This window comes from Xenopus tropicalis, chromosome 4 (assembly GCF_000004195.4).
Source record: "Xenopus tropicalis strain Nigerian chromosome 4, UCB_Xtro_10.0, whole genome shotgun sequence".
Classification (NCBI taxonomy): Eukaryota; Metazoa; Chordata; class Amphibia; order Anura; family Pipidae; genus Xenopus; species Xenopus tropicalis.
In genome coordinates, this window is record NC_030680.2 from 32,168,291 (window position 1) to 32,182,342 (window position 14,052).

Consider the following 14,052-nt stretch of genomic DNA (forward strand, 5'->3'; position numbering starts at 1 on the left):
GTTTTCAGGCTGAGAACGAGATCCCTTTTTAAATAACGGCACCACATTAGCAATCCGCCAGTCTCTCGGCACCATGCCAAACCTCAACGAATCCTGAAAAATTATGTGAAGAGGCTTGGCAATCACAGCGCTCAGCTCATTTAATACCCTGGGATGAATCCCATCCGGTCCTGGACCTTTGTTTACCTTTACATGTTCAAGTCTCTTTTGAATTCCAAAAGTTTTCCTACTACTGATGTCAGACTAACAGGCCTATAGTTTTCAGGCTGAGAACGGGATCTCTTTTTAAATAACGGCACCATTAGGCATCATTAGGTATGTTAAATGAAATATATATCAAATAATGTACAATTCCTTTTAATGTAATGAATATATATATAAATATGTACCATAACCATATTCTTGTCGCTGGGGCCAAGCTTTGCTGTGATTGCCCATTGGTTCTAGAATAGCATCACATAAAAATGAACTTTTAATAACTTATAATGACATGGCATATTATATTTTTTTGTGGTTTCTGATTTCCCCCTGTCTCTGCATTCTGCTTCTCTCCAGCCCAAATGTTTAAATGCCATTACTGACCCTATCAACAAGAAAGCAGATTGATTTTAACGCTAGATTTTTATAGTTATTATTTTTTGTGACTTTACGTCTATTCGTGCCCTCTTGTATTCAATTTTCCAGTCTGTCAGGCTAATGCCTAGTTGCTAGGGTCAGTGACCCCATCAATCATATTGTACGCTGAATTCCAGATGGAACAGCAAACGGAACAGAAAGTGATTCAGGAACCACAAATAAAAGAAGACCATTTGCAGAATCTCCTTTGCTACCCAATACATTTAATTTTAAGGTTAACTTATAGGGAGCCTACTATAAGATATTGGTAAACTCATCATCTTTCTGTATTACTTTGTATGAACACCTCGAATGAGGCCAGGGGTCACTCACTCATTTTCCAATAAACTCTTCTCACTCTTTAATCATCACCAAACCTTGCACTTTAGATCTCATTTGCTAAACATTTCAAAGTTAATTCTTCAGTCCCCTGGTAACACTTTAACTAAATTTCCGCTACTGATAAATCTCTATGCCTTCTCACCATGCCAGCTATACATATGTTTCATAACTTTCAATTCCAAACCTCTGAATAGAAGTGGAACATACAGGTTTTTAAAGGGACTCAATGGTATAACAAAGTGTAACAGTAGAACATACTCTATAATTTGTGAAGAGCAGCATTTATAGAAATGGCTTTTCAGGAGATCCTTGAGTCCATAGGAGGGATGGGACGTTACCAGGTAATTCATGTTGTTCTTCTTTCCCTGCCTGTGTTCATGTTGGCCAGTCACAATCTCATGCAGAATTTCACAGCCGCCATCCCGAGACACCGCTGTCAAATCAATGGGTCATTTGAGGAGACTAACTTTACCGGACCATGGCTTCGGGCCTTAGTTCCCATGAAACCTACTGGAGAATTTTCAAAGTGTCTCAGGTACACCACACCTCAATATCACCTGCTCATGGACAACTTTACCCAGAATGTGGATGAGTTGGAGACAGAAACTTGTGTAGATGGCTGGGTCTATGATCATAGTGAGTTTGCTTCTACTATTATTACCCAGGTGAGAAATATATTATTATATCATATATTATTATATCATATATTCTTTCCTGTTTGCTGCCTATGCATAATATATGTATACCCGATCTTCTACCAAAACATAAATATTTCTCTGAAGCATTATTATACAGGTATAGGACCTGTTATCCAGGATGCTCAGGACCAAGGGTATTCCGGATAAGGGGTCTTTCCGTAATTTGGATCTCCATATCTTAAGTAAAAAAAAAAAATCAATAAAACAGTAATTAAACCCAATAGGATTGTTTTGCATCCAATAAGGATTATTTATATCTTAGTTCGAATCAATTACAAGGTTCTGTTTTATTATTATAGAGAAAAAGGAAATCATTTTTAAAATTCAGAATTATTTGATTAAAATGGAGTCTATGGGAGACGGACTTTCCGTAATTCGGAGCTTTCTGGATACTGGGTTTCCAGATAAAGGGATCCCATACCTGTATTATTATCTCTCTATACTGTATTAATGTTATAGTCTGGCACTATTGCAGCTTCCACTCAAAGGCACAGTAAAAAGGAAATATATAAATAATGTTTCTGCAAGCCCAATTGTTTGATTAAGAGATAATTAAGAGAATTCCAAGTGTGCAAAACTATATAGTTGTACTTGCACAAACCCTTAGGGGCTGATTTACTAACCCACGAATCCGACCCAAATTGGAAAAGTTCTGACTTGAAAACGAACATTTTGCGACTTTTTCGTATGTTTTGCGATTTTTTCGGATTCTGTACGAATTTTTCGTTACCAATACGATTTTTGCGTAAAAACGCGAGTTTTTCGTATCCATTACGAAAGTTGCGTAAAAAGTTGCGCATTTTTCGTAGCGTTAAAACTTACGCGAAAAATGCGCAACTTTTCGCGTAAGTTTTAACGCTACGCAAAATGCGCAACTTTTTACGCAACTTTCGTAATGGATAGGAAAACTCGCGTTTTTACGCAAAAATCGTATTGGATCCGAAAAAATCGCAAAGTACCGATCATTACGAAAAAAACGCAATCGGACTCCATTCGACCCGTTCGTGGGTAAGTAAATCAACCCCTTAGTCTTTAAATTGTTTGCCTTATGAAAAAATTGGTCTTTGTATAATATAACTACCCTACTTTCTTACCCTGAAGTCCTTACAGTTTTGTTTTACCCTTATTTTTGCAGTGGGATCTGGTCTGCAACCACCGCAGAATGAGACAGGTGGCTCAGTCCATTTACATGGCAGGGGTGCTGGTTGGTTCTGTTGTCTTTGGCGGACTATCAGATAAGTAAGGTTTTACTTTGTAGAAAAAAAGTTGCAGTAGTCACATTGTAAGAACTTTAGAATGCAAAGACAAGAACAGCTTGTCTCAAATCAATACCAGGGTGGTGTAAATCAAACTAAATCCTTCAAAATCACAATAAAAGACCCCTATGGTCTTTAGACCCTCTTCATTCTCTGGCAAATTAAAGCTGGTTCTGTCCGTTCTGTAGGTTAGAGTATACCAAGGCATGGAGTCACATACACAACTGGGTGATTGCATTTTAAAATTAGCAGCCAGTTTTTTTTTTATAATTTTAAGGTCCTAAGGCAGGGATCCCCAACCTTTCTTACTCATGAGCCACAGTCAAATTTAAAAAGACTTGGGGAGCAACACAAGCATAATAAAAGTTCATGGAGGAGCCAAATAAGGGCTGTGATTGGCTATTAGGCAGCTTCTATGCACACTATCAGCTTACAGGGGGCTTTATTTGGTAGGGAATCTTGTTTTTATTCAACCAAAACTTGCCCCCAAGGCAGGAATCCAAAAATAACTCCCTGGTTTGGGGGCACTGAGAGCAACATCCAAGGGGTTGGGGAGCAACAAGTTGCCCCCGAGCCACTGGTTGGGGATCACTGTCCTAAGGGCTAATCAGATGGTCCCATTGCCCAACTCTAGAACTACAAGAGCAGGTTGGGATTAGAAAGCGAGTAATTCAAAAGTAATAGATATGCTGCATTTTGGTTAGCGTTTTTACACAATATTCTCTCTAATTCTTCAATAGTGAGTACAAAAATCTATGTGCATGCACCTAGCCTGCATGAAATCAGAGGCAGCCTTAGTGTCTTTTGTCACACAGGGGGGGCTATCATGTGACAGTGTATAAATCTACTTTTATCATATTGTATATCTGATTTAATATATTTTAGGTGTAGTCATGCATTTATTTAATGCATATTAATTACAAATCACATGTGTTTAACAACATTAGAACATTAGAAACCTTTTGGACTGGTCTAAGCTTACTAGGGATGCACCCAATCCAGGACTCAGTTCAGGATTCACCCTTTTTTGTCAGGATTCGGCTGAATCCATGTGCCTGGTTGATCCGAATCCAAAACCTTAAAATCACGTGACTTATTGTCACATAAACACAGAAGTGCAACATCTTTTACTACAGGCTTAGCGCATGGTTCTATGGTTCTTTTTAAACCTTCCACTGGCAAATTAGGATATGGTTCTGTATTCTGACAAACCTTTCATGAAGAATTCGGGATTCGGTCCAATCCCAAAATAGTGGATTCAGTGCATCCCTAAACCTTGGAAAATGAATCATACCTGAAGCCTTCCCTGTCTGTGCCATTAACAAACACCAAAGCCTTCAACAATCTGGCAAAACACTGAACTAAATATATACTGTAATTTGCTGTATGTACCTCAAACAGGCTCTAGAGCAGTCTAAGGTTTAAAAAGAGCATTTTCAAGGGCAGTACTCACTTTAGAAAGTCATATCACAAAATACACAACTTTGTCTCAAAAGAAACTAATATTTGAATTTCTCCAAGGTTTGGGCGCAGGCCACTGAATATCTGGTCAAACCTACAGATGTCTGTGACTGGAATTTGCGCGGCCTTTTCTCCAAACTACATCTGGTATTGCATCTTTCGTTTCCTTACAGGAACTGCGCTCTCTGGGATTGTGCTGAACTCCTACTCTTTGAGTAAGTGGGGCCTTCATTGGGCAGTTGCTCACATGTTAATAGAAATAAAACATAGCAAAGATTTTGGGATGTGGTTGGATCGAATTAGTGATGTTGAACAATATAAAACACAGCTATATAAATGAATGCTCATTATACTTCTTTCTAGTTGTAGAATGGATCCCCACTGGTAACCGAGCTTTCACTAGCACTGCCACTGGGTACTGTTACACCATGGGACAACTGGTCTTGGTCGGACTAGCATTTATGATCAGAGACTGGCATTGGCTGCAACTGGCAGCTTCCCTTCCTTTCTTCTTCTACTTTTTGTATTCATGGTAAGATATATGTTTTAGCTTCTACTATCTATCTGTCATTAGATTAAACTACTGTTGTACTGATCCTTAACTTGTGTTGTATAAACCACAGTTGCACCACAACTATTAATTGGTCATTGGTCACATGGCTAAATGACATCGCTGTATACAGTCTTTACAACCTGTTGCAGAGAGAGATAATACATGAAAACATTTCCTTATCTGCAAAATCCTAATATATATTAGATACATTGGGACAGATTCAATTTGCTCTTCTAATTTAATTCTAGATTTTACCATGAAGCCTCAGTTAGAAAAAAAATAAAAAAATCTCACTGTTGCTTTCACTTGATAAACCATAAAATAACATTTGCTCATTGAATAGAATCTGACCCATTCTCTCTGCCCCCCAACAGAGATGGGGGTGCTGGCTTTGCTTTATGTGTTCTGCAACTTTTGCCGGATTCGAAATCCACTGCAAGGCAACACTGTATGTAATGCCTGTTTTAAGCAGGAGTTGGGTACATGGCTTTGTAGCACCTTGAATAATGCACAAGCTAGAAGGTGCCCAATGTACTACACCCTGCCAGGCCCTCATGAATACAGAGCTCCATTCTGGAGTGCAATGACCCATCCCAAAGAGCCTGATGTTTTTTGGTACCCTGCTCAACTTTTTACAAATGAGACACACTACTGTTCTTAAAAAGGCAACATATTTGTAATGAATCAGTCCTTCTTTCCTTCTATGGATTAGGTGGATCCCAGAATCTGGTCGGTGGCTTGTTCTTTCTGGTAAACCGGAAGTAGCCTGTAAAGCCCTGAAGAAAGTTGCTAAGATTAATGGAAAGAAAGAGGCAGGTGAAAAGCTCACAGTGGAGGTATGTATGCATATTATAAATAATAAATAATATTGTTAGTACGTGTTGATATGCCAGTATATCATTGTCCTTAATCAGTATCAGTGCCCTTAGAATTGTCAGATCTGAAGTAGTAGTGGAGATAACATGCTATACAAGCTAATGTCACTTTGTCACCCAGTTAAAAAATGCATTTGCTCCTTTACATCAGTCTCCTCATTTAAACCTCATAACCCCATTCTAACCTGATTGTTGTACTCTAGTCCCTCCCCCTGCCCTTCCTACTCAAGAGAAACAACCAAACATTTGCTGATTTTATATGATATATTTATTGCTCACAAATCTGAATGGAAAAACTTCATTTTAATTGGTGTACCTACAATTGATAATAAAACTACAATTTTAATTTATTTCAGTTACCTTTTTACCAGCAGTGCCTCCAACTATGGTATTTTCAGAAATCTGTTTTTTTTCCCACATCCAGGTCCTGAAGTCGAGTATGCAGAGAGAAATCAGTGCTTCCAAACACTCTACTTATTCTGTGTTGGATTTGGTTAGGACCCCTGTAGTCCGGCGAATATCCTTTTGTATTTCATGTACTTGGTAGGTTCACACTGTGAGTTATGTGAGTGGTACTCTAAGTTAAAAAGCAGTGAACTGTCTAAACATACAAATATGAAGAAAACAAGCATTTGTAGACAGAAGTCTCATTGTGCTTCATTGCTTCTCTCCCATCTCATGCTCCTTCTAGGTTCTCAACCAGTTTTGCCTATTATGGGCTGGCATTGGACTTGCAGAGTTTTGGTGTCAGCATCTATATCATTCAGATCATTTTTGGCACTGTTGACATTCCAGCAAAATTTTTTTCCTATTTTGTGATGACTTACATTGGGAGACGTGTCCTACAAGCTCTCACCCTAATCCTGGCTGGTATTGCCATCTTAGTCAACATATGTGTACCTCAAGGTAAGGACAGGGCATGTTCTCTAGTTAGTACCAAATCCAATTAACACAGGTACGTAACAGTCTAAAATTAACGATAGTCGCTATAGGCTTGGTAGAAAAGAAAACATTTATGGAAGTGTTACGTGACTGGAACCACCAAGCCAGAATCAGGTTCCAAAATACTGTATATATTCAATAATGATGGAAGAAATGCAATACATAACCTCTGTTGTATGTATGCAGAGAAGGGATGTAGAAGGGAAGGGATATAAACTATTTTCTGCATTCTGTTTAATGAACAAGATTAAGCATACATAGTAGTCCTTTTATGGCTTGAGAAAACGCTCACAAAGTTGCACAAGGCTTTATACCTGATTCTATGCACAAATACATCGGCCTTTGTACCTGAGCTTGTGCTGTAACCTATATTTTCTACTGTCATGTAGCTTTAATCTATAATTGAGCTTTATTTCCATTATATGTGTACGTGTATTATTGTGCCTCTGCCCCCATTTCCTTATATTATTGTGTTCCCCCTAGACTATCAAACAGTGCGGACCTCAATGGCTGTTTTCGGAAAAGGATGCCTAGCTGCATCATTCAACTGTCTGTTCCTATACACAGGAGAGCTATACCCAACAGTGATCAGGTACAAAAGCCTTCTGTTCATTAGTGTGAGGTTACAGGTGGTAAGTGAATGTTCCAGGCCTCAATATTATGCTGCTCAGGGCCATGGCCTATTGTGTAGTACAAGGCCAATCTCTCAGTTCCGTTTCATCAGTCTTATCAGAGGGAATGAAAAATCTATTACACTGCAGAGACAGACATGCAGCCCTGTTCAAGCCATATCAGTAAGGCTCACTAACATGAACCAAGATTAAAGAGAAACATCAGTTTGGAGAATATTTTTGCTCAAAAATATGAATCTTTCCATATGTATATTTCCAACCATATGAGCAATATGGGTAGTAAACAGGCTTCAATGGAGATGCCATATGTTAGTAGTTTAAAAGTGTATTCCTCCTGTATGTAACACCTGACCAGAGGTATTTGAGTTGTGTTAATTTCTAAAGGAATGAATCCTAAAATGCAGGAAACGGAAAGATTCTTCTGTGGGACCTAAATAAGGTCACATATCACATACCTTGACCATATAACTCCTTTTAGCTGACCTACAGGATGCTTTTATTACAAGATACGTGCAGTGTTGGATGCCAGGTAACTCCCAGTGGGCTTGGGTGTCAGTCGACCCATCTGCTCCTAACCATTTGGCCTATTTCATGGTCATTCTCTATATCTATATTTCTATACGGGAACAAAGAGGACTAGATTATAGTATGTAAAGAAAAGAGACTAGGAGAATAAAGAGGTTGAGTGAGGGGAGGAGGGAAAAATAGGAGAGTGGACCCATGACATCTCTGTTTAGTGCTGGATACACGTGCTTGCTGTTAGTTCATACAAGGCACGTAATGGGGCTGACGAGGATCCAGCTTCAGGCTCTTTTATGAAATTATATTCATAGCTAATGCCCCAGAGTTCCCGGAGCAAGGTTTAGGGGCAGTGGTTTAACTATAGTGGAAGCAGAGCCCAGGGTTGCGGTGGAGGGGCCTGGACCACAGGCTCTGCTTCTTCTATAGCTGTAGAGACATCCCCCATCCCAGTCTCTCTCCTACCTAAGAGCAAGCAGGCAGGGAGACGTGGAAACGACCAGGCAGGGGCATGTGATCAAGTGGGTGACTTGCTACCTAATTTACTTAAACTGTCACCTTGCATGTCCCCCTCTCATGCACCAATGAATGATACAGAAAAATGCCTTTTCTCTCGACCAATGTTAGAAGAAAGCCCCGCACTACAACCCACTTATAGGGTGCTCAATGTGTAATCAGAGTATACAGAACAAGAGAAAAAAGACACATATGTAAACCTGGCAAACCTATAGAATAAATAAGAAATCAGTCTTTATTAGTTATTAGTCTCGACCAAGAGAAAACAGAAGAAGTAGAAAAAGAGAGAAGAAAAGAGAAAGGTGGCATAGGGGAGAAAGAAGAAAAAATAAATGGTGGAAAAAGGCAGAAAGAAAAAAGATTGAGATGATGGTTGGTAGGCATATCCTACTTTTCACTTTCATGCTTATTGGACCATTAATTCACCTTTGAGGTCAGATACATTGAGCATACAGCACTGCTTTCTATGTAAATGTGTTCCATGCATTTAAAAAAATGCGTCCAACACTTACAGTATACTGTACCTACTAATATGTTTTTTCTTATAATTTGTTATCATATCTTTTATTACTTTTACAGGCAGTCGGGAATGGGACTGGGTACAATGATGGCTCGGCTGGGAGGAATTATTGCTCCTCTTGCTCAGATGACTGGTGATATCTATCACTCCCTGCCACTAATTATTTTTGGCTGTCTACCCATACTGTCTGGAATTGCTGGGTGTTTTTTGCCAGAGACACTTGGGGTCCCTCTGCCTGAGACAATAGAAGATGTTGAGAGGTCAGAAAAAGTTCTCAATTTTGATTTAGAGAATGCATGCTGTTGATTATTTGGTCTATAGTATTAAAGAGACAGTAAGGAGATTTTAACACAAGACACAAGACAAGCTGTCTGTTGTTACAGAAAAACTGCCTTAGGGCAACACATAAGGGTTCACTAAAGGTCGATAAGTGTTATCACATGCTTTTTTGCGTTAAAATTGACACGGAAAAAAAACGTGCAATTCGCTAAAGTATTATCGCATGTGTTAAGTCGCATATCGTGTGCGTTAAATAGCGCGCAACCGCATGCATTAATTTTACCGCATTGCGTTAATTCTCGAGCAGAAATAACACTAACACATGATTCACAAACACTTAGACGCGCTAAATATCGCATTAGTCTGTGCGAAAATTAACACCTACTTGGGGCAGGCGGTAATTATAGAAAAGTACAGTTCATGAGCTTTTGGCAACACAATATGGACTTTGCAGTGGGATTTATTGAAGTCTGTGTTGGCCCCAGAGTGATGCAGCCGCCAGTTTGCAGGGAAATGGTCATTTTCATTTAGTTTTTAGTAGCATTAATTAGCGCACATTGCGTAAAATTCCGCTCGAAAATAGTCTTCGCGACTTACATAACGCAAATAGCATCGCGTCTAAATTAACGCAAATATCCTTTTTGTGAATCATGAAAAATAAGACGTGATAAAATTTTTAACGCATGCTATAAATAGCGCACGTTTTAGAGCACCTTAGAGAATCAACCCTATAGGCTTTTGCCTGTCCTGCATGGTTCCTTCCAGCAATGGAAGGTGGAAAGCACAGCCTTTACCCAGAAATAAATGCAACTGTGATCCATAACTTGTGTCCCGGGTGTGTCCTTGTGTCCTGCAATAGTAAATGAGCCCTACAGTCTTCTATTTCACACCCTCTCCCTTCCAATTTTCTTTCAATTTTAAAGTCCTCAAACTACCAAGCTGAGTTCTCAGTGTCAAATGGAGGGCCACCAAAAAAGGCTTAGCAGTCACTTCTAACCATGTAAAATATCAACTTAAAAAAGCCAAGACCAGACTCTAGGGCCTACCACTCTCCTCTTCCACCCCCAGCCACCACCCCACAATCAGGGCCTAACAGGGTCGGGGGCCCACTGTGATTTTTCCTGATGTCCTGGTGGGCCAGGCCAACCCTGGCCATGACTGGGGATGACTTGGCAACCAATGCTGGACAAATTTAATTTACAGAAACTTACAGAACACGCAAGGCATTGTGGGAATAAAAGTCTTGGCTGGAGGAGAGAAGGCAGGGAATAGCAAGGGACAGACAGATAATGCTTTAAATAGGAATTACATTTTACAAATAACTTTACTTAAAATCACTTAAAATGCCAAAGTGATGTATACTGGAAGTTTGTTTAGAATTTACTTTATGTCATTATACAGAATTGAATTTTTTTTTTAGCATTTGGGTGAAGTTTTTCATTTAATTCTAGTAAGCAACTCTATATCATCTCTGTATTTATGTAGCTCTGATAAGAAACAAAAGAATGTCGAACTCAGTGCAAAGATGCCTTTGAAAGAAACAGAGCTGGCCAACTGGAAAACTGAAGTGTAAAGGGATCCATTACATCTTCTCAAAGCAGGAGGCCACAGAAGCACAGAAGAACCATGAGAACCTCAGCTCTAGTCCTAGATCCTTCGGTTGTCCTAGACAGCATTGCAGCATCACTATACCACTGACTGGTTCTGTAATGTGATACTTGCCATCAGGAGAATGCAGCTTCATTGTATTGAGACTAATACAGTATATCTTCAATTAACCTGGTAGAAAATACAAATAGCCATCATTACGAAACAAGATGTTTGCTGCATATTAGAGAGAGGCCCAACATACATAGGCCATAATTGTCCATAATTTAGTACTTTATATTCTGTGTATCATTATACTGACCCCCTCGCTCTCTTTTTACAAAGATAGAACGTCCGTATGATGATATAATGTACTACCACTGTATAAAATGCTTGTTATAAAAACCAAACTGTTGTTGAAGTCTTCCATTTTAGAGTCAGATATTGTCTACAAACCTCTTCAGAATGGGATATCTTTGCAACCTTTAAAGGAGCTACATTTTTCATTTTATTCCTTGCTAAAGCCAAGCAAGCAGTTTACTAGTTTTCACAATAAATTGCCACCAGGGGCACTGTTTCATTCTAGTCAATAGCCAGGCAGAGCCTGAATAAAATATAAGCAATAAAGTGTAAAATCAAATAGCTAGCTGCACGATGTGTTTACTCTCTGAATTACTCAAGCTGGGGAAGAATATACCTTCACCTAACGTGATGGACGTATGTCTTTTTTCAACCCAACTTACTATGTTACTATGTTACTATGTTCAGTCGAGCATTGTAGCTCCATGGCCTGCACCAATTCACAGTTATGGCACATTGCTACTGCCTGGGCTTTAGCAAGGACTTTTTTATTATGAAACTTGGAAGATTATTGAATGGATTGTCTGCACCCAGTTTCCTTCAAATTGCACTGCACTGTATTGGATGAAAAGAACATACATTAACCAATAGCAGAATAAATTACATATCATACCTGCCCATTCCCTGGGGCAGGGAATGGGCAGGTATATATCACCAGGGGTGGGGAAATGGGTGTGTTGGGAAAATGTAAGCCATGGGAGAGGTAGGGTTTAAAAAGGAAGTTTTACCAGTAAAAGGTTTTTGGAAATTGAGGAGATAATGGGTACCGTAATTACAAATTTACTGGCAACTACATTGATAGTAAATTTGCAATACTGGCTCCAACTAGGCCGGTCAAATATTGGCCAGGTGGGAGCCATAGTGGACAGGGGAAAGTAAATAGGCGCCTCCTTCCGTCTCATACCCATCATTCAGACACACAAGTTAGGGAGTGGTAGGAGGCCGCGCAGGCTGCAATATGGCAGCCAGTAAGGACAAGGCTCAGCTGTACCCCCTGGTGATGTAATCTCAACATTGAAGGTGAACAACAGCTTTAAGTGAGCACCAGAACCTTGTGAATGTCCACCACAAGTATAAAGAAGGTCCACCAGAAGAAGGCAAATTGTCATCCCTTGGAGCAATTTGGATTTGCATTCTTTTTTCTCATTATGCCATCTGATCTGTCCTGTGTTGTCTGGGCCCTTAGTTTTCCTTAATAAAATTCTTAATAAATACATCACTAATTTCAACCAAATAGATGATAAAAAGTTTAAGAACAGGCTCATTAGCCAAGTCACCTTAGGAAGCTAGTGTTATGGGTGAATCTGCAGATTTGGTTAGTGCAGTTTGAATTTGTCCATGAAGCATTTAATGGGCAGTTTCAAGGTACTCCTGCATTCTTGGTTACATCGCTATGTACTGTGTTATAGTTTTACTGTAGTAGAGCCCAGCTGCAAGCACAACCCCCCTTTTCATTTCCAAAGCTTTGCTGTACCCCTACGGATAAACTCCCTGTACTCCCTTCTGCAGGGCCTTGGCACAGCGTGTGTTTGTAGGAGGGTTTAAAAGCCCTCTCGGTCCTTTGTCTGATTATTGAGTCAGCCCTGCTCAGAATCACACAGAACCCATGATAAATAAACCTCTACCCCAGTCCGGTATCTTTAATATTAACATATGATGACAACAAAAAAGGAAAGGTTAAAAAGCCACTGAACCTTATCTTATGTGTGTTCCTTCTATGGGCAGTATAAATGGCTGGACTCAGGGCTCTTGTATCTTAAATTGTAATTTGTAACACATGGATTATGTAGTGAGCATGGCATCCCCAAACACCTGCTTCATTCTTCAAACTGGCATTTTGTCACTTAATGTTTTAGACTTTACTGTTTTATAATGAAAACTATTGAGCAAAACATGGAAAATCAATAGAACTGGAATAAATATTTTATTCAGCCACATAAATCTTAAATATTGCAGGTAAACATACAGTATATCCCGGAAGAACCAACCACAAGCCCAGTACAGTAGAGGAAGAATGGCTAACAACTTTCTTTAATTACAGTCCCCATTGGATCCAGTGTCAAAATTTAAGGGCCGTGGCAGACAGGGAAATTAGTCGGCCGCGACAAATATCCCTGAAATGCCATCCCACCAGCTAGAATGTTAATCGCTGGTGGGATGGCATACGCGGCGCCGAAATGGCCGAAGTTTCCTCTCGAGGCAACTTCGGCGATTTCGGCATTTCACCACGACGCGTATGCCATCCCACCAGCGATTTACATTGTAGCTGGTGGGATGGCATTTTGGGGAGATTAGTCGCCCGCGACAAGGGAGATTTGTCGCTGGCGACTAATCTCCCTATCTGTCACGGCCCTAATAGTTACAACTAAAAGCCCCCCAGATACCACTGCTGATGTGGAATAAACATTGGGATAATTGGGATAAAAAAAAAAGTCACACAGTCATTATTTTGCACTTTGCCCACTACATGGGGCATTGGGGCCCTATACCTATTGACCCAATGAGTAGAGCTCCTGCTGGTAAGTGAGCCCTTATGACTGGTAGAAGTAAATATGGCAGAATCCACAGAGCGAGGGTTCTTTACTTCTGACCAAACAAATATAATGTATCTCTTGCCTCTCTTTGCTAAATGTTGGAAAACAAAAAGAAAAACTTCTGGACAATATTTCCAACCAGAATCAGAATTAGGGGTGGAACATGCTGATCCTGTTATTTGAAAATGCACATAATCTGCCCCCTATAAAATATGATCAATCAAACTCACAAGGTCTCCAAGCAAGTGGATCTTTCCCCAGTATTGGCACCTATGTGTCACGCCATACTGGACCATCTTGGACCAATGGTCAGATTAATCTTGGACCAAAGGTCAGATTAGCCTATTCAATCCTGTTGGGAGA

General features: G+C 39.8%; 1 protein-coding gene across 1 annotated transcript; it reads left to right on the forward strand.

Annotated features, from left to right (window-relative positions):
• Window positions 1-1,119: 1,119 nt before the first annotated feature.
• Window positions 1,120-11,216, forward strand: slc22a6 (solute carrier family 22 (organic anion transporter), member 6). Its single transcript, XM_002937494.3, has 10 exons — window positions 1,120-1,622; window positions 2,791-2,894; window positions 4,433-4,587; window positions 4,736-4,904; window positions 5,638-5,761; window positions 6,225-6,343; window positions 6,492-6,706; window positions 7,226-7,334; window positions 8,989-9,189; window positions 10,694-11,216. The coding sequence occupies exons 1-10, from the start codon at window positions 1,248-1,250 to the stop codon at window positions 10,779-10,781; spliced, it is 1,659 nt and encodes a 552-aa protein (XP_002937540.1). The 5' UTR covers window positions 1,120-1,247; the 3' UTR covers window positions 10,782-11,216.
• Window positions 11,217-14,052: the final 2,836 nt, after the last annotated feature.